General features: G+C 48.8%; 1 protein-coding gene and 2 non-coding genes across 5 annotated transcripts; 2 read left to right on the forward strand and 1 right to left on the reverse strand.

Moving 5' to 3' along the window:
- Positions 1-68: 68 nt before the first annotated feature.
- Znf692 (zinc finger protein 692) lies at positions 69-7,467 on the reverse strand. 3 transcript variants are annotated; one of them, XM_075992463.1, is made up of 12 exons: positions 7,277-7,467; positions 6,779-6,966; positions 6,525-6,556; positions 5,686-5,949; positions 5,221-5,269; positions 5,005-5,127; positions 4,478-4,693; positions 4,315-4,392; positions 4,151-4,229; positions 3,002-3,116; positions 975-1,074; positions 69-867 (listed from the first exon to the last, which is right to left on the reverse strand). In XM_075992463.1, the coding sequence occupies exons 2-12, from the start codon at positions 6,952-6,954 to the stop codon at positions 498-500; spliced, it is 1,602 nt and encodes a 533-aa protein (XP_075848578.1). In that variant the 5' UTR covers positions 6,955-6,966; positions 7,277-7,467; the 3' UTR covers positions 69-497. The 3 variants fall into 3 exon arrangements, with proteins under 3 accessions (XP_075848578.1, XP_075848577.1, XP_075848579.1); XM_075992462.1 differs by having other exon boundaries at positions 4,478-4,696; positions 7,277-7,466; XM_075992464.1 differs by lacking the exon at positions 6,525-6,556 and having other exon boundaries at positions 4,478-4,696; positions 5,686-5,894.
- A 4,356-nt stretch (positions 7,468-11,823) lies between these two features.
- On the forward strand, positions 11,824-11,929 carry Trnal-caa (transfer RNA leucine (anticodon CAA)). The gene is made up of 2 exons: positions 11,824-11,861; positions 11,884-11,929. It is a non-coding gene; the product is annotated as a tRNA-Leu (tRNA).
- Positions 11,930-12,143: 214 nt separating this feature from the next.
- Positions 12,144-12,215, forward strand: Trnae-cuc (transfer RNA glutamic acid (anticodon CUC)). Its single transcript has one exon. It is a non-coding gene; the product is annotated as a tRNA-Glu (tRNA).
- The last annotated feature ends 7,829 nt before the right edge of the window (positions 12,216-20,044 follow it).

The following is a 20,044-nucleotide window of genomic DNA, read 5'->3' on the forward strand; positions in this document are numbered from 1 at the left end:
CCAATTCTGTGAGCCTGAAGCAAAGCCGAAAGGCACGGGAGGCTACTTACTTCAGGGAAAGCATACAGGAACACGATTACTCTTCAGAGGTAATTCCCCAGGGACTGTGGCCTCACTAACAGACCTTCAGCTGTGAGCTTAACTCTAACTCTGAACAGCTGTTTCTCTGTAGGGCTTGGTACTGCATACCAGGTCAGACTGCAGGGTCCAACCTGAGGCAAATGCCTTCTAGTGCAGCCTGCCCCCAGACCAGGGCAGATGATACACTACAGGAAAGGTCTCAAAAGAAATTGGGCATGTTAGCGGATCGGTTTCTGCTGCATTTTAGCACAGCTAACATCCTGTTTTCAAAAGATTCTCAGATTCTTAACTCTGTAACACCAAAGCATTTGTTCTGCCCACATTTGTATAAAATACCATTTATTGTTCCTTGAGGAATGCTAAAGCAAGGTATCTGGAGCCCAGTCATGCCCTACCCTCAACTTCACTCTTAATACCTAGCTCCTGGGGACCACCATCTGACTTTTCTCTGCATCCCTGAGATCTGGCAGCCCAGGTTGTGAAGAGCTGGCTGCTGAGAGGGCAGAATTAGAGTCAAAAGAGGAAGAGAGGCTAGCGCCCTCAGGAGTTTGCAGGGTTTCAGCCACAGAGATGCTGGGACTAGACTCCAAAGAGCCAGGTGACTCCTGTGCAGAGAGCAGGGTTGGGTGGCTTTTGCTGCAGTGAGCTGCCACACTGTCTGGCTTCTCAAAGCGTTTGCCACAGAACTCACAGGGGTATCGCAGGGCAGCTGCAGTTTCTGCATGCTTGCGTCGGTGCCAGTTTAGAGAGGCCTTCTGACGGCAAGTGAACCCACATATCTCACACCTGCAGCCAGAGACAGAAGCCTTGGTCCACCTTCACCTCCCTGGAGGTTCTGCTGCCCACTTCCTGGCTGCCAGATACCAGCTCCCTCCATGGCCCCTGGCACTCACTGCAGGGGCTTCTCTCCTGTGTGGATTCTTCTGTGGATGACAAGGTTGCTGCTAGTGCGGAAAGAGCGAGCACAGAATTCACAGATGTAGTCCCGGGTATCTGTAGGCACACAAGGGACATTCAGTCACCTGTCTTCAGACTTTAGCCCACCATCCCCAACAGAAGGCGAGTACTGGGGCTCAGGAGTCTTGGGTCCTAATACTTGACTGGTTCTAAAAACTAAGTGAGACAGACAATAGAGCATCTAAAACTGCACTCCTGTGACCTTTAAGCCCTAGCTCTGACTGTCTCCTAGGCACAGGCATGCCTCCCCTATTTGGGGCCTTGGGCTGCATCTTTGACAAAGGAGTAATTAATGGAGAGCTGGAGGCCTGTGTGGATAGGAAGTGCCATGTAGCAGGCACATACCCAGGACCAGAAATCTTCCAGGTGCACGTTGTACCTGCCATCCCCAGTGCCATGTCTACAAGTGGCCAGTCTTCCTTTTACTGAACTTGCTAATTCCAGCAGCACTTGGTGTCACCATTGTTACTGATCAACAGCCCTCAGGCTTTTGTGGTTCCTCTCCTCTGCCACTAAACCTAAATGCCTGCAGCAGAAACATCCTTGCATCTTATGACTGTCTCACAGCTCTCTGAAGACCTGGCCATTACCGGCAGACTCTTTCCTCCATCACTGCGCCTCCCACAAGCTCTGGCTTCAAATCCTCTCATCTGCTGTCATACAGCAGTACTGAACCCTTGTCTCCTCGTCATTTATTTCATCCTCCGCTCTGCTCAGACATCACCCCCAAGCACCGTGCCACCTCAAACATTTCAAGCCTCCTAGCTCCAACCAGGTCTTCCCGCCTTGTCCAGTGTGACAAGCTGATGATTCCAGGTCACCATCATCCCTCCTACCTTCTCATAGCCCCTGCCCCTCTCAGCTGTTTTCACAGCTGTCTTTGTGGCCTTCTTTCACATTACCAATCTGTCCTGTCCCTTAGAGGACTTGCTTGGTAAAAGTCCTACTCAAGCCAAACCTACCCCCTGTACTGTGTAAGATTGGGCATAAATACTCAACCCTCCCCACGGTCTTTCCTTTCATCGATGAGTTCTACAATGGCTTCTGTCCAAAGAGAGCAACTGCTCTCTCCAACATTCCTAGTGTCATCCCAGAGCACAGCTCTTGTCACACTGTCTTGTTATCTAGGCCCCTCTCCTTCCTTGGCCTGCAGCTTGTCAGCCTCTTCTCCCTCCTTCCTTGAGCAGTTTCTGCACTGCCACTTTCTTTGCCTTCTTCCCCGCTGGCCTACGCTCCGAAGGCAGATGTCAGACTTCCCTCCCTCCTGTGCAGGCACACTCCAGCCCCAAGGCTCCAAACACTACCCTTATACTCATGACAGATTCTGCTCATTCTGTAAATCTCATCTTACATCTTGACATCTAATTAATATATATTCACCCAGATTCCTACCCACCAGTCCCTTATTTGCCTTCAGGGACTCATCATCACCTTTTACCCAGCTGCCAGTCCCACCTGCAGCTCACCCATCTTTCTCACACAGCCCTTTGCACTCCTGTGAGAGCCTCAGGTACCGCTCACCAACTATGTTGGACAAACCCAAGCCGTTACCATCAGTGTACAACCATCTCTACTCATCTAGAGTCCAGATTCTCCACATAGTTATCTCTGAAAGTCAGCTATCTCCCTACCTTGGGAGAGCTCACAATGAACTCATCCCAAAGTAGAAGCTACATCATCCTTACTGTGGCCTTTGAGGCCTCCTCTCCATTCCTGAGCATATGAATGCTTCCCACATGCGCTGCCCTCTGTTCCTCACTTCACTCAGGTCATGCTACAAAGCTTTGACCACAGAAACAACTTGCCCTTCCTGCTCTCCATCCTCCCCTTCTTTCTTGTCTCTTCATGGCCCTACCTGACTAGAGCAGACATTTCACAACAGTCTCAAGCAGGCAAGGGCTAATGGCACAGAGGGACTAAGGGATGTCATCCTCCCCAGGGAGCTGAAGGGTGCAGCACTCACCACTGTGCAGCTTCATGTGCTCCTTCAGGTGCTTCTTAAAGTTGAAGGACTTGCCACAAGCTGGCTCAGGGCAACAGAATGACTTCTGGTGGATGTGCTGGTACTTCTTGTGGTGCTAAGAATGGGTGACGAGACGAGGCAAAAGGATGGCTGCCTCCGCAGGGAGACTGACTTGAGCTGGGTGGGCAGGCAGGCTCCTCTTCCACCCTTGTTTCCTACCACAGTTCTGTCATTGTCTGGGCCACCACTTTACCTATGCCCTAAGTAGCACAACTGTCCTTCCACCCTGACCACTGACTGCCCTCACCTGCTCCCTCTGGATGGCCACCCACTCACTTCCTTACACACCGTGATTGCCATGGCCACAGAACTGCCTGCACAAAATGACACTCTGAGTGACACTCATGGTTTATCTGTCTTGCCTTGTCTGTCAGAGACAGAGTGTAGTTTAGGTGAATATGATGACCCACACTGATATGTGCTGCAGTCTCTGGCTACTGCTATTTATACATACCAAGGTGGGGCTTTCTCCTAAACCTGCTTTGAAAATGCACGGGCTTCATAGGCTCTCAAAGTAGAGCACTGTTGAGGGAAAAGGGTTCTTTTGGGTTTGGGGGAGGGAGTTCTTGTTTTCTATTTTCTTTTTTCAGTTTGGGGTTCTGATCCAGGACCTGGCATATGACAGGCCGGTGCTCTACCACTGAGCTACACCCCCACCTGGCAGATAGTGCTTCGAACTAAACTTCCCAATGAGCAAGTCCTTCTTATGTGATCTAGTCTCATCCTAGCTCCTGCAGTCCTGGATGCCTTCCGCACTCTAGTTCTTTGTTCCCAGAGTTAATGGCAGCAGCTGCTGCAGTCACCCACATAAGAGGCTCAAGTCTGACCTGCAGGTGCCCTTCTCAGGTCCACCCTGTCCACCTACGCCTCACCATCTCTCTGATCCTCCCTATACTTGGGGCCAGAAGCCCTTACTTACTGTGGAGCATGGGTCTTTCCCTCTACACCAAAAGCTGTGTGTGCTACCTTGCACATGCTTGACAACTGCACTACAACTAAGTTATATCTACACTTCAGCCCAGGAGTGGCTTTTTCTCCACCCCACCCGCAACCCCAGTGGTCCCGCAGGCCTCGGCTTGTGTCCCTCACATTCAAATACTGCCGATTGGAGAAGATCCTTCCACAGCCAGGGAAGTCGCAGGGCATCAGCTCTCTTTTAGCAGCTTTTCTGTGGGGAGAATGGGAGAAGACTTCTGCGCTCTGCCTCACTCCTGACCTCCCCCCTCCCAACAGTCCAATCTCCCCAGTCCTACCTAATTCTCCTGAGCCCAATCTGGGCAGTGTCCTCATCCCAGGTCGGGTTCGGATCAGACTGGGCCTGACTTCCAGGTCTATGGGTAACAAAGAAGCAGCCAAGCACCTCAAGAGTGACATCCCAGGGCACCCCGGCCCTCTCTGTCTCAGCCATCACGTTACCTGTCCAGAGACTCGGTTATTTGCAGTTCTACAGAGGCCTGAGGGGTCCTTCTGAGATCCAGCTGTACCTCAGCATCTGATGTTAGAGCAGCTGGAGAAGCCAGCGAGGAAAGAACAGCACAAGGAACGGGGAGAGTTGCAGGTACTGGTGGTATCTCTCCCTCCTTAGGTGTATGGGTAACAGGGGATGGAGGCGGCTTAGGGACATCTGGTTCACTACTGGAAAGAAAAGGAGGAGGAGGAGGACATTATCCCTCTGGGCAATCAGTCAGCCCTAACCAAGTCCTAGCCCCTAAATGGAAAAAATCCCAACTCCCACAGCGGGTTCTCATGCTCTCAGCCTCCCCCAGACTTCATCCCTTTCCCACATTCCCAACTCAAAGCCTATAGTTCACTTTCCCCAACATCTGCCCTGCCCACCCTGCAACAAGTCCCTCCCTCCAGCTGACACATCTCCGAATTATAAGGAGCCAGCTGCTTCCTCCCTCTCTCAAACTGTTCAACATCCTCCCTCAATCCCAACTGACTCATCTGGGGAGGAGCTGTAGGTCCATGGGCTGGCATCACTGAGCAGCTCTTCATCCTCATCCTCGTCCGCATCCTGTTCCTCTCCCGGGGGTGGGAAGGTCTCCAGTGGGGATTCTAGTCCCCTGCAAGCTCAGGAAAGACAATCCTGAGAAACTGCCACCTTACCCCGACTACCTGTGCAGGTCTCTAGCCTGTCCCTCACCTCCCGTCCTCACCTGGACAGCCTGGTTTCTGGAGTCCTTTCATGCTGCTCATGGTCCAAACCTGTTGGCACAAGCAGGTCATAAGAGAAGGAGGGCTGTGCTCAAAAGACTGAGGACAGTTTCTTCCCAATGGCAACCTGGTTTGCTAGGTAGTACTTTTTTACAGATGCATTCTCTTTTAAACCTTATTTCTAGTTTCTGTCAAAGACGTAACCATCACTATGGTTTTGCTTCCTATACCTAACAATGCATGTGAGGATATATTTCCTTGCTAGCACAAAAGGATCATTATTAGTAACTCCAGCACTCAGGAGGTGGAGGCAGGACCAGGACTTCAAGGCCCCTTGGCTATATGAGACCCTGCCTCAATCAATATATTAATTAACAAATAACAAGATCATTTTTATAAACCAGTTTTCAGCTAGAGAAGATTGGAACACTGTTTTCTTTCTCCACAACCCTTCTTTCCTTACTCACCTTCAGGCTCCTGCTTCCTCCTAGCCTCTGAGCACCAGGTTCTCTCAGTAGTTTGTGTAAAGGGGTGCTGCTTAGGCACCTCTGAAGGTGTAGGACTCAAAGAAGGTTCCCAGGAGAACGTGTGGCCTGCTGAACACTCCCACACAAGCTCCCCATCTCCACTTCCAGGCCCCCGAAGCCCAGGCACTAAGCTGCACTCTCGGCTGTGCCTATGAGACAGGAGCACCAGGTACTGCAGACCCTTTTGGGGCAGAGGTTCTGGACCTGGAGGTAAGATGATGCAGTCATGCAAGGTTGGAAATTTCTCTCACCCAGAAAACCACTCAAAGCATCCTAATCCCTCTAAATCCATGGGCAACCTCAGTTCAAATCTCGTTTATCGTTTTTTAAAGTACTCTTTTTAAAAATATCTTATTTTTAATTAGCTTTAGTGTGGGGAGCAGAGGGGGGGTGCCCATGAATGCAGGTGCTCCTGGAGGCCAGCGGTGTTAGGCCCCCCTGCAGCTGTAGTTTCAGGCAGTTGGGAGCCCCCTGCCATGAGTGCTAGGGAATGTACTTGGGTCTTCTGCCAGAGCAGCACCCGCTCTTAACCTCTCAGCCCTCTCTTCAGTCCCTGGAGAGTTTTGCTTTTGGTTGTTTTGCTCTTGTTGTTCTGCTCTGGCTTTAAGCCTAGACACACCCACCCCAAGGTCCTGAGACAAAGCTCTCTTCCCAAAGGCTGGGGCACCATGCTATTTCGGGCTCGTCCCCTTCCCAAACTCATTACGGGCGTCTGATCCAATTCTCTTTGAGCATAAGATTCTGGGAGCTGCCACCACCTGTTGCCATCTTTTACTTACCTGCACAGAGGACACAGCCTGAAGAAGTATACCTGCCAGAGAAGAGCTTGGAGTCAGTTCAGAACCTAGGAAGCTAATCACCCGCAACCCGCACCCAGGCACTCAGACACTTAAGGGGCCAACCCTATGGACCTCCCATTCGCTGGGGCTGTAGGGGAGGAGCAGCCTGCCCTGACTAAGCGAGAAAACCGAGGCCGTAGAACAGATTGGGCGCTCTGCCTCGGTGCCCACCCCAGTCCCTCCTGGCCCCTAACCTGTCCAGCAGGAACTTGGCGAGCTGTGAGTGCAGGGAGAAGCCCAGCCGCTCCTTGAGGAGGCACCACTGCTCCATGTGGCCGCCCAGGCGGATGCGGCACTTGCTGCGGCGCGAGTCCAGCAGCCTACGCTTCTCCCGCCGGCGTCGGGAAGCATCTGCCACAGGAGAGGCCATGCGCGCCCGGGTCTGAGGGAGGACGTGGTGTCGTCGGGGAGTGCCGGACAGACACAGCCCCAGCTCCGTCTGCACTGCATGGGGACCCGAGCACACTCCCTCCAAAGCACTCGCGACTCTTGGATCCAGCCACCCATTCTTAGAACCAGGGTGGGACTTGGGGTACGGGGACAAGAGACCTCCACTGGGAAATTTGTTCTCCTTGTCCCAAGGTGGTGGGGTCTGCGTGCAGCCGTGCCTCGGCCTCTTCACTGCTTCCCATGCAAGGAGAGGCCCGCCCCGCACTGCCTGTGTACCGGGCGGGCCCACGCCGGAGTCTTACCTGCGCGCCCCAACCCGCCTTCGCCTAGACTGCGCGTGCGCCTCCCGGTCCCGCGTGCTCACTCAGAGAGCCGCGGGAGGACCGGGGCCCACCGCACTCGCCGCCGCTGTTTCTCCTTTAAGAAGAAACAGTCCCCCTTGGCGTCGGAGGTTGCAGACGGACTTACAGCGAGAGGCCAGAGGCCTGCGCTTGCGCACCGTGCCCTGCGCCCCACGCAAAGCCTACCGGGAATTGTAGTTAGCCCTGGTCCTGAATGACTGTCAGGGGAGCCTGTTGTAGTCAACTGCTCTTTTCTCTGGAGCATCTCTGCCTCTCAGTTGCCACAAGCAAGCTCTAGTTGCAGCATCCTCCTCCTGAAGTCAACTGGAGCTCTTTCTGAACTGCTAGGCCACCCTCCAGCCGCAGCCCATAACCTGTTACTATCAACATTCTTTCAAGAAGTTGCCTAGATTCTATGCAGACTTTCATTTCACAGTATCTATCTACAAATACCTCTGACGGAACTATTTCCACCAAGCAACCGCAACGGGGCTTTCCGATGTCACTTTTTGTTTTTTGTTTTGCCTAAGACAAGGTCTCATGTTGTTCAGACTCATCTCCAACTCACTACGAAGTCAAGGTGACTTTGAACTGCCGCCACCTCGGAAGTACTGGGATTACAGGACCGCACCTCTGTGGTGCAGGAGAGTTTAGCTCTCTCCTTCTTTGCCACTGCATTGCTCCTACTTTCTCCTCAGCTTTCCTCTCTGACTTCACCTACTCCTGGTTTCCTCCCTCCTTGCTGGCCTTTCTTCTGGGAATCAACTGTTACCAAAGGATAGAGTGCACCAGGTTCAAACCCTGGCAAGTCACTCTTTTGGATGCTTTCTTTGGGGGTGATCTATATAGGTCACCCATTGATGGCCCACTAGGTTTATGTTTCTGGCTTCCCTCTTTGGATTCCAGACTCCTTTGACTGCCTAGTTGGCCCTTCATGGTTAATTGAGTTAATACACTTCTTGCATATAAAGAATTTAGGGATCAGGAGAGAGATGGCTCAGCAGTTAAGAGCTCTGACTGCTCTTCCAGAGATCCTGAGTTCCATTCCTAGCAACCACATGGTGACTCACAACCATCTGTAATGAGATCTGGTGCCCTCTTCTGGTATACAGGCATATATGCAGACAGGACATTGTACACATAATTGTTGTAGGAAGGCTGCTTGTTTGTTTCCTGCTGCTCAGCCCCAAAATAACCACCAAGAAACCATATTATTTGCAGTATTGTTTGGCCAATAGCTTAAGTGTATTCCTGGCTAACTCATATCTTAAATTAACCCATCTCCATTAATCTGTGTATCTCCAGGAGGGTGTGACTTACTGGGTAAAGTTCCGGTCTCTGAGGGGGCTACATAGCTTCTCTCTGACACCGCCTTCTTTTTCCCAGCATTCAGTTTAGTTTTCCCCACCTAGCTCTGTTCTGCCCTGCTCTGCCATAGGCTCAAAGCAGTTTCTTTATTAACCAATGGTATGCACAGCATACGGGGGGGGGGGGGGGGGATCCCACATCACATAATAAATAAAATCTTTTTTAAAAAAAGAATTTAGGGCAGTGCCTGGCACAAGGGTATCAACAATGAACAGCTACAGGAATGAGCTCAAACCTCACTCCCAGCCACCTGCACCTATTGGCCGCTTTTCTGAGACAAATCACTACAAAACTGACAACTGGAGACTGCAGAAATTTACTCCCTGGAAGTTTTAGAGGTCAGAAGGCCAGCACCAAAGTGCTGACAGGGCCACGTGTCAGTGAGAGCTCCTGGAGAGAACTTTCTCCTTGCCTTTCCTGCCTTCCAGTGGTGCCCAGCATCCCCCGCCTTCTGACCATGCCACATCAGCTTTTGACTCCACGATCACATGGCCCCCTTTGAGGGCAAGTCGTCATTTGCCTGCTTCAAACACAGAATCAGTTTTGGTAATCCAGACAATCTCCCATCTCAATGCTTCAAACAATTATCTGCGGGGTGTTTGCTACAGAGAGCAGTTTTCACAGTTTCTGGGAGCGGATGTTTGAGGAAACTATGTTTCCATGTCCAGGACCCTCCCCATGGACTATCTCCGCAATGAACACGGCTTGCTGAGCAAGTCTGCTGGCCTTATTCAATCCCGAGAACATACATGAGGGTGGAAGGAGAGAAATATGGATTCCACAAAGTTGTCCTCGGGCCTCCACAAACATGAACCATGGCACACATGCCCACACATGTTACATACATACAGAACACTAATTCTTATTTTTAAAGATGATCACCAGATGTGGTGGTGCGGTGCATACCTTAATCCCAGCACCTAGGAGGCAGAGGTACATGGATCTCTGTGAGTTTTGCAGGTCAACCTGATCTACATACTGAATTCTAGGCCAGCCAGAGCTATAGAGTGAGACCGTGTCTCAAAAAAAAAAAAATTAAAGACTGTCTTCATGGGTTTGGAAGAATAGCTTCGTAGTTAAAAGTGCTTTCTGCTCTTGCCAAAATCCAGAGTTGGTTCCCAGCACTCACATCAAAACAGACCACTAAAACTTGTAACTCTTAACTCCAGGGGACCCAACACCCTCTTCTGGTCTCGGAGGGCACCTGCACTTCTGTACACAAACCCACACCCTGACACATCCCCATATAATTTTTTTTAAATTAAGAATATTTTCCCTTGCAGCTAGAAAGGTAACCAGACAGGATAATGTGCACCTTTAATCCAAGCACTTGGGAGGCAGAGGCAAGAGGATCTCTGGGAGTTGGAGGCCAGCCTCATCTACATAGTGAGTTCTAGGACATCCAGGGCTATGTAGAGAGATCCTGTCTCTAATTTATTTATTTGTTTGTTTGATTGTTTATTAAAAGAAAGAATTTTTGCTCTGGCATTAAAAAAAATAGACAGTTTTGCTTGGCGATAGTGGGGCACTCCTTTAATCCCAGCACTACGGAGGCAAAGGCAGGAGGATCTCTGTGAGTTCCTGGCCAGCCTTGTTAGAGAAGCAAGTTGCTGGACTGCCAAGACTATACAGAGAAACCCTGTCTCTAAAAACCAAATCAAAAAAGAAAAAGACAGCTTCAAAAGAGTGGCGCAGTCAAGCAGTCAGGCCTCACTGATTACAGCGGGGACACGAACTCACCCGAGTCTGTCGGCTCTCTCTTTACTCCGTGCACTTCTTCATTCATTCACCACTTCGGGTACTGTTACGCCCAGTCCGTGAGGACCCCAAAAGAGTGGATTATTCTTAAAACTCAAACTCTCCTCTGTGTGGTTTCAACGTCCTACAAATCATCGTTAACCAACTTTCAGTTACGTTCCTCGGACCCTTCCTTTGACTAGGCCTGAGCCTTGACCCGCACTTATCTCCTGGATTAGTCCGTGGAGGGTAGCTGATGCTACCTCCCTCCCGCTGCTCCTAGAGATAGCCTTTTCTCACTGTCCTCACTTTTTTATATCAACCTTTTATCACCGTCCCTCACCTTTGCTGTCTAAGACTTTGGCTTGGTTTTTGGAAGAATTCCACAAGGCCTGTTTAATAGGAATGTTCTTGTCCTTGACATCTGCCCTTAAGAACTTTCCACCCACCCTGGCCACCATTTCCCTGGCTACACCTACTCCTCCCCCACCCCCCACCCCCCACCCCCGTCTTTGCTGGCCCTCTCTGCTTCTGCCATAGTCTCAATAGAATAGCCTTCCTCTCCAGTTGAACAAGGGCAGGGTATTTTTTTCCTTAGCATCGTTCATTAATTGAATAAAATCCCGACATATATAACACTCATGATTGGATGGGTCGTGTGCTAGTCTTCTGCTTCATTTCACTGAGACCAGCTCCCGCGCTTCCAGAGCTCACTGTGCAGCTGAGGATTAATAACCTTGAACCAATTGCTCTGCCCGCGTATATTAGTTATTGAGGAATATTTCTCAAAAGGACATTGCACTAATGAGGCCTCCCCCCAGCAGTTCTGACCCCTCTACCTATCAAAAGTCTCGTGTGGTTTTGTTGGTGGTGATTGGTTTTGGTTTTTTTCTCGCGGGTTGAATAGCTGTACCGATTATTTCCCTCAACAGCTCACCAGGGCAAAGGGAAGTTTTGGGGTTACATGAAGGAAAAAGTGGTGGCGGGGGGAGGGGATGTCTGGGAGAAAAACACTCGGCCATCCACCAACCGGTCCAGGACAGTTCTGCAGGGAGGTCCTGGGCCTTCCCCCTTTGCAAGCTAAAGCTCTCAGAGTCCAGTCGCCGCTGCTGGTGCCATCCTCGCCTAAGCCAGGTAGCTCAGAGAGGGAAGCCTGGAGCTCCTAGTCTGGCTCCCAGTCGATTATACCCCGATCGCTGGGTGCGTTTGCAAGGCAACAAGGGTGACCGTGCGGTCTGTAGCTGCGGTTCAGTGCTGCCTGCGTCTCTCCCAGCATCGCTTTTCTGGGTTTACAGCCGGCGACGACGCTAGAGCCAGCGGGGAGGGACATTGTAGGGCGGCCGCACGTAGCAGCGCGCGTAGCACAGGCTCCAGGATGAGCGGGAAGGCGCAAAACTTCAGGTGTCAGGATGGCCGAGTGGTCTAAGGCGCCAGACTCAAGGCGTGAGCCTTCCCTACGGGCGTTCTGGTCTCCGAATGGAGGCGTGGGTTCGAATCCCACTTCTGACACATCTCCTTTTTTTTTTTTTATTTTTTTTTTTATTTTCCTCCGCTCAGTAACCGATCCTTCCGTGCAAGACTTCTCTCAGCTGCCGGCGTTGTCAGGTCCTCCAGAGCAGCGAGTTGCTAGGTGCCTAGTTGCTTATTCCCTGGCCACCGCAATTGCCCGGCAACCCTGTCGTCACCTACTCTAGTGCTGTTAGAAAGGAAAGCTAGCATGTCCTCCCTGGTGGTCTAGTGGTTAGGATTCGGCGCTCTCACCGCCGCGGCCCGGGTTCGATTCCCGGTCAGGGAAGTGACTCTTTTGCTTTTTATTTCCTTATTCTCCCAACGTTTCATTACTTAGTAAAACTCAGACTGAATACTTCGTTTAAGAAATGAAAGTGAGTTCGAGTTCGGTAACTTTCTGTTTAACAGAGAACCGTACTGTGGTTTTGACACCAGCAGACAAGCCAGTCAGGCGTTGACGATGAAATACGACCCAAAGCAATACTCCCCGCCAGCCCCGCCTGGCTCCTGCTCAGAACCCTGCCACACCCAGGGTACCCTCATAGCAGCTCCTCTGCCAGCGCTTGCCTTTCTAGTTAGAAAATATGTAGAAATAATTCAAACAGTGCTGCGAACACTAGTGTTCTCTTTACCTAGAGTCAATATTTTATCACATTCTTTGCACGGGTGTTATGCTAGCGAATTAACTCTGCAACTTCTGAACCATCTTTTCCAGACCCGAAACACCATTTTAAAAAAAATGAAAAAAACACCATTTGTCACCAGTTCCTCCTGAGTCAACGTAGTCCTGAAATGAAAAGCTTTCTGTGATCAAGGTCGCAGTGTGCTCATCAACTGCTCTGCTTTAAAGTTAGCCAGTTGTAAAAGATTCTGAGGCTCAGCTCTGCCCCTAGTGTTAGGAGTAAAAATCCCGTGGGGATCCAGAGTGAGTTTGCTTGCTTTGACATAGCTGTGCACCCTTCTGCAACAGTAAAACCTTTACCTTGCCAAGATATCGCCAAACCCACATCTTTTCCTTTCTTTTTTTTCGGGGGGGGGGGGTTAATGGGGGACCGGGGCAGTTGAGACAGGGTTTCTTTGTGTAGCTTTGACTAGCCTAGAACTAGCTCTGTAGACAGGCTGATTTTGAACTCAGAGATCTGTCTGCCTCTGCCTCCAGAGTGCTGGGATTAAAGGTGTACATCACCATTACCCATCATCCCCAACCTATTATCAACAGGTCTTAAACCTGGCTCTCCCAGGAACAGGTGTGGTGGCGGCACACACCTTTAATCCCAGCATTTGGGAGGCAGAAGCAAGCAGATTTCTCTGAGTTTGAGGCCAACCAGGTCCACCTCTGGAGTTCCAGGCCAGTCCGGGCTACATAGTGAGTTCACCTGCTGGCCTTGAATTTGCCTGTTCTGTCTTGTGTCCTGTACCTTGCTAGCAGCCCTGCCTGGTGTGACACACAGCCCAGGGCAGCTGTGTTTCTGATTTCCAGGTAGAATGAAGTAGATGAAATCCCAATTTTAAAAAAACGATTATTAATATGTTTGAAGAAATGAGATAAGTCATAAATAAGTTCCTGAACAAATTTCAAGAGAACACAAACAACTAAGTAAAAAAAAATATTTAAATCAATGCAATATAGAAAAAAGAGGAATTCAACAAAGAGATGGCAATACTGAAGAAAAAACAAACTGAAATACTGGAAATGAAAATCACAGTAAATCAAATGAGATGCTTTCAGGAAGCCTCACCAATAGGACGGACCAAGGACAGGACATCTGGGAAATGAGGAAGAAGAAGTGGAAGGATAAGCAGCGCTTCCTAGATGGATGGACACTGAAGAGACAAATCTGAGAATCGTGGCCACGGAAGGAGCAGGATTTCATTCTGACAGCATTTTTAATAGCATCCCAATAAAAATTATAGTGGAAACTTTCCCAAATTAGGGAGTGTGGCAATTCAGACACAAGAGGCCTTTAGGAGATCAGCCTGACTAGCCCAAAAAAAGAGCAAGACTGAAAACAGAAAATCTGCTGGATTACATGGTACACAGTGCTCAAGAGGTGGAGACAGCTAGATCTCTGTTCAAGACCAGCCTGGTCTACATAGTGAGTCTCAGGCCAGCCAGGGTTACACAGTAAGACCCCATCTCAAAAAAAAAAATTGCTCACTAAATAAAGTCCAGGTCCTAATGGCTCATTGCTACATCCTATCAGACCTTCAAAGAACTAGCCTCAATGCTTCTCAAGCTACTGCACAAAACAGAAAGGAGGTACCACCTCCAAGCTCTTTTTGATAGGCCACTATTGCCTATCTGATGCTAAAACCAGACAAACACACACACACACACACACACACACACACACACACACACTATTGCCCTGATGCTAAAGCCAGACAAACACACACAAATATTATAGACCACAACCTCTCTGATGGGGATAGATGCAAGAGTTCTCAGAAAAGTACTTGCAGATCAAACTCCAAACCACATCAAAACGATCATTCGCACTGACCAGGTTGGCTTTATTCCAGAGATGCAGAGATGGTTCAACTTAAGCAAATACTAAATATAAAACATCGTATAAATGGACAAAGACAGAAACCATGTGATCATCTCAGTACGATGTAGAAAAAGCTTTTGACAAAATCCAACATGGCCTCAGGATAAAGCTTTAAGAAAACACCGAGTAGCAGAACCATTTCTCAAGGTAGTAAAGGCTACACATGAGAAACCTGTAGCCACCATTGTACTAAATGGAGAAAAACCCATGAAACTTTTCCACTGAATCAGTGTTCAGTTTCTCCACTCCTCTTTAGTTAAAAGCTGGAGGTCCCAAAGCAGTAAGAGGAGAACAAATAAGAAGAATTCAGGAGGGAAAGAAAGAAACAAAGTATCTTACTTGAAGGTGATCTGATTCTCTAAGTGGGAGACCCTTATAAGTGGGAGACTCCTCCAGGACACTCTTAGAGCTGATAACACTTTCAACAAACTGACAGTTTGTAACATTAACACAAAAACCAGTAGCCTTCCAACACACCAATGACCAGCATACTGAGAAATATCTGGGGAACGATATTACTCAAGATTGACTCAAATTTATTTTATTTTATTTTATTTTTGGTTTTTCGAGACAGGGTTTCTCTGTAGCTTTGGAGCCTGTCCTGGAGCTAGCTATTGTAGACCAGGCTGGCCTCGAACTCACAGAGATCCGCCTGCCTCTGCCTCCCGAGTGCTGGGATTAAAGGCGTGCGCCACCACTGCCCGGCTTCAACTCTTTTAAAATACCTTGGAATAAACCTAACCAATGAAGTGAAAGACCTCTACAATGACGATGTTAAAGACAGTCAAGAAAGAAATCCAAGAAGACCCTGGAAGATGGGAAGGCTTCCCATGCTCATGGATCAGAAGAGTCAATATTGCAAAATTGGCTATTTTGCCAAAGGCCCTCTACAGATTCAGTGTAATCCCATCAAAATCATAAAAATCACAGAAATAAAAAAGGAATCTAAATTTTACCTGAAAATGCAAACAATCTTTGCTAGCCAAAGCAAACCTAAGCAAAAACAACAATGCTGGCGGTGTCACCAACCCTGATTTCAAATTTGATTTCATATAATATACAGAGCCATAGTAACAAAACAGCATGTTCTGAAACAAACAAAAACCAGATCTTTACATAAAGAACAGAATAGAAGACCTAGGTACAAACCCATACACCTGATTTTTCACAGAGATGCCAAGAGTCTGCGTTGGAGAAAGACGGTCTCTTTAATGAATTGTACTGGGGAAAGTGGGTGTTACCTGTAAAAGAAACTAGACCCTCACCTCTCACCCTACACAAAAATTAGCTCCAAATGAACCAAGGAACTTAATTTAAGACCTCAAATTCTGAAAACAATAGAGGAAAAGGTAGGGCAAACATCTCAAGACTTAGATAGAAATAAGGACTTTCTAAACAGGACTCCAGTTGCTCAGGTAAGAAGGCCAGCAATTGACAAAAGGAACCGACCTCATGAAATTGAAAAGTTTCTCTACAGTCCATCAGCTTACAGAATGTGAGAGAAACTTTACCCCCTATACATCCGATAAAGGATCAATATCTAGAATATACAAAGATGAAAAAGCGAAACAAGATAACATACAACTGAGTTTTTTAAAAGAGCTAACAACCTGAACAGAGAGTTCTCAAAAGGAGAAATACAAAGATCCAATAAATGTTTTGAAAAGCGCTCAACATCACTAGCCACCAGGGAAATGCAAATTAAAACTACTTTGAGATCCCACCTCACCCCAGTCAGAATGGCTATCAGGAAAATAACTGACGGCAGGTGATGGCGAGGATGTGGGGAAATGAGCCGTCAGTCACTGCTAGTGGGGGTCTAAGCCACTATGGCAATCAGTGTGGAGATTTCCCAAAACACTTCCACATGTCCCAGCCTCTCCACTCTTGGAAATGTTCCTAAAGGACTCTACATCCTACAATAGAGATACTTAGCCAGGCGATGGTGGCGCACGCCTTTAATCCCAGCACTTGGGAGGATCTCTGTGAGTTCGAGACCAGCCTGGTCTACAGAGCTAGTTCCAGGACAGGCTCCAAAGCCACAGAGAAACCCTGTCTCGAAAAACCAAAAAAAAAAAAAAGAGAGAGAGAGAGAGAGAGAGATACTTGCTCAGCCATATTTATTTCTGTTCTCTGTACACACACACACACACGATATAAAAATAATCTAAAATAATTTTAAGTAACACAATACAAATTTTAGTGCAGTTGAAGAAGGTGGAAGGTGAGCATTCCAGCCCAGCCCTGTGGCACTGCTGTGAGCCTTAGGATTAAAGAGGGGAGATGTCAGGCAGGGAGCCAGGCCTGCATAGCTGCTCTTGGTCAAGGTGTAGTTTGGTTGGTCCTTATTGAGCTCTGGCTCTGCAAGACAGCTCGGAGAAGTCCTTATTGCTTGAGGGAAGAAGCTGGTTCCCTGATAATGACTTCTGCTACTCAGGGGTAACCTCAGCACACAGGGATCTGCCTGGGAAGCATTGGGGCAAAAGAATTTACCAGATGAGAATTGATATAAAAGTTTTAATAAATAGTCACTTCCTTGAGAAGGGCTCGTTTTTTTTGTGTGTTTTTGTTTTTGTTTTTGTTTTTCACAGCAATTGAGAGAAATCCCCTGGCTTGGCTTCCTTGAGTTATTTGAATGAACTTTAGGAAAGCAGCTCCTGTCCTGAGACTAAATTCTTTATTTCCCCCTTAAGGAGTCTATTCATTTAGTTCTCTGATAATTCCATAGTGCATTCTGGCTACTCCCTGGCCCTTTCTTCCCTCCTTTCCACCCCTATTGCCGCCCCTAAGTCTCTTTCCCATTCATTCCTGTTTTGTTGTTACCCCTAGGTTTAATTAGGCCTGAGTGACCATGGATTTCAAAGTGTTCACTGGAGCCTGGTGGGTTTACCAGAAGGGGTTTACCAGTAGGTGCACAACTGAAGACAATTCTGCCCCACCCCCAGAATCCATCAGTAGCCCCACAGTTCAACAGGAAGAGGTAAATCTGCGTGGCCCCTCCCCTACCTATGACTGACGTCTTACACAGGCCCAGCCTTATGCAGTAGGCGCTGCGGCTTTGACCATGCTTGCGAAGGTCGTGCCATGCTCAGGAGAGGGAATTTCACAGCCCTTCTCCCTGTCTTCTGGCCTCACAGTCTTCCCACTCCCTCTTCTGCATTGCTTCTTTTGCAATATCATTGCAAAGCGGTATCATTGTTCTCTTTAGAACAGAGCCGTCCACCATCGTTTACTCTCGGCACCACAAGCAGCCACGTGTCTCTGCCTTCACCGCCGTTCATTGTAAAGATTCCCTCAGACTGAGAGTAGCATTTGTCGGTGAATGTGAGTGTCAGTACATACAGGGCACCTTGGCACTATGCTGATTTAGTTAAACAGTAGTAGTAAGTTCCTCCTGGGACATTAAGCCTCCTTGGCCATAGGTTTTTAACTACGTTTGCAGTGCCAGGCATGGGTTTCCTTTTGTGGAGCAGGCCTCAAAACCTATCAGAGAGCGTTTGGTTTGCCTCGCAATCGTTGTGCCAGTATGGCTTTAGTGGGCACCTCTTACCCGGAAGGCTGGTGGTTTAGCTCGCTGGGCTCTCGGCGGGGTGAGGCCACTAATGCTTTTTTCTCCCGGCCGCCTGCATTGCGCCTTCCTGCACTCTGGCAACTGGCCAGCAGATTTGATTTCTCTGTAACTCGCCTTGAGAGCATGTGATGTCTTCAGCAACGGGGTCTAGTCAACTAGTTCTGGTGGGAACCCCAAGAGGAAGAAAAGGAGCTGGATCGTAAGAGGCTCCGAGGCCTCCCCAAACAGCAGCTCATGTGGGGTGTCTGTTGGAGATTGTCTTGGTTGCTTTAACTAGAAAGACCACCTGGAAAGACCCAGTCTAGAAGAGCGGCAGCCCCACACCCTGGTTTGGTGCCCTGACCTCTATAAGACTAAGAAAAGTTATTAAGCACAAAGCATGCGTCCATCTATTCTCTTTTTGCTCTTTTTAAAAAGAATTTTAAATTTTTATTTATTTTTAAAATTTTAGATTTATTTTATTTGTATGAGTGTTTTGTCTCCATGTATGTATGGACATATGTATGTGGGTAGGTATGTAGATATGTCTACCATATGCATGCCTGGTGCCCTCAGAGGTCAAAAGAAGGCATTGGATCCCCTGGAGCTGGAGCTACAGATAGTTGTGAGCCACTATGTGGGTGCTGGGAACAGCACACGGGTCCTCTGCAAGAGCAACCACTGGGCCATGTCTCTAGCTTCATGTTGTTATGTTTTGGGGTGTATGTTCTTGAACGTATGCACACATGTGTGTGCAGGTGCCCAAAGAAGCTAGAAGAGCCCTGACCCTCAGAGCTGGAGTCACAGGTGTTTGTGAGCCACTTTCCATGGTTCCTGGCAAGCAAACTCTGGTCCTCAAGAGCTAGCAACAAGTGCTCTGCACCACTGACCAATCTGTCCAGGCCATGTCTCTGCTCTTGACCGTGACCAGCTGCTTGAGTTCCTGCCTAGACTCCCCCGCGGTGATGTACTGCCGCTTAGACCCTTTCTTTCCTCAGCTGCTTTTGACCGAAGTGGGAGTACACAGCTCGCTGCTCTCTGTGGGGAGAGAGAGACTAGGAAAGCGGGTGAGTCAGTCCTGGAAGAAACAACCTGTAGCCTGAGTGTCTCTCCACATGCCTTCTGGGTGTGCTGCGGAGGTGAGATCCTGGCTGGTGTGGGCCAGGGCTGTTTGTCATGGTTGTGGTTTGGTGAACAACCCCAGGAGATAAAATAATGCCTACCCTGCCTGAAGAAAATTATATCATGGAACTTGCTCTGTAGACCAGGCTGGTCTCAAACTCAGTGATCCACTTGCCTCTGCCTCCCAAGTGCTGGGGTCTCAGCAGATTCTTGACAGTGCCTAGTTGTCTTTGGTTTTGAACTATCACCTCACTATGTAGCCACCTGGTCTCTTCCTGTGACCCTCAGGGTGACTAACTCAAAATCCCAAGAGTTCCCTTCAGGGCAAAATTCAGACCAAGTCATTGCCAAATGACGGGCTCGTCTAGAACACATCCATCCATCTCTACACCCTTCATCTCATTATCTCTCTGATTAGAAGGCATCGCCAGCATCAACTCTGCCATCTCTTACACCCCTCCTCTTGGGTCTGCCAGGACAGGGAGGAGTAGGGCACACAAATCAGAATGCAGTCCTGGGCCTTCCGAGATAATGTATTCATCAAACACCTAACCTACTCATTGTGACAGGTCCCCAGTGTGAATCACTAGTTATATGAGCGCAAAGGAGAATAAGACAGAGCCGAGGATTTGGAATGACGGCTAGACGGGTTTGGTGAGAATGAAGGTGTTATGCAGAGAGACCCTTGGGTCCTGTCTGTAACCATTAGACCATTGAGACAATGGACCCCAAGGAATTGGAATTCCTCCGGAAGTCTCCTGCAGAGAGAGGGGGAAAGCCAGAGCCTGGCGCCAGGCAGAGACGAAGCTTGTCTCCCCGGAAGAACTGAGACATTGATGGGTCAGTGTGGGCAGGGCCACACCTTGACAGGGTTGTTTGGTTATTCAGACA

This window comes from Microtus pennsylvanicus, chromosome 11 (genome assembly GCF_037038515.1).
Source record: "Microtus pennsylvanicus isolate mMicPen1 chromosome 11, mMicPen1.hap1, whole genome shotgun sequence".
NCBI lineage: Eukaryota > Metazoa > Chordata > Mammalia > Rodentia > Cricetidae > Microtus > Microtus pennsylvanicus.

Coding starts and splice junctions, on each gene's coding strand:
- Znf692 (XM_075992462.1), bottom strand. CDS start 6,954: ATGGCCTCTCCTGTGGCAGATGCTTCCCGACGCCGGCGGGAGAAGCGT. Junction 4,230..4,314: donor ATTGGGCTCAGGAGAATTAG/GTAGGACTGGGG, acceptor TTCTCCCCACAG/AAAAGCTGCTAAAAGAGAGC. Junction 3,117..4,150: donor CCAATCGGCAGTATTTGAAT/GTGAGGGACACA, acceptor ACCCATTCTTAG/CACCACAAGAAGTACCAGCA.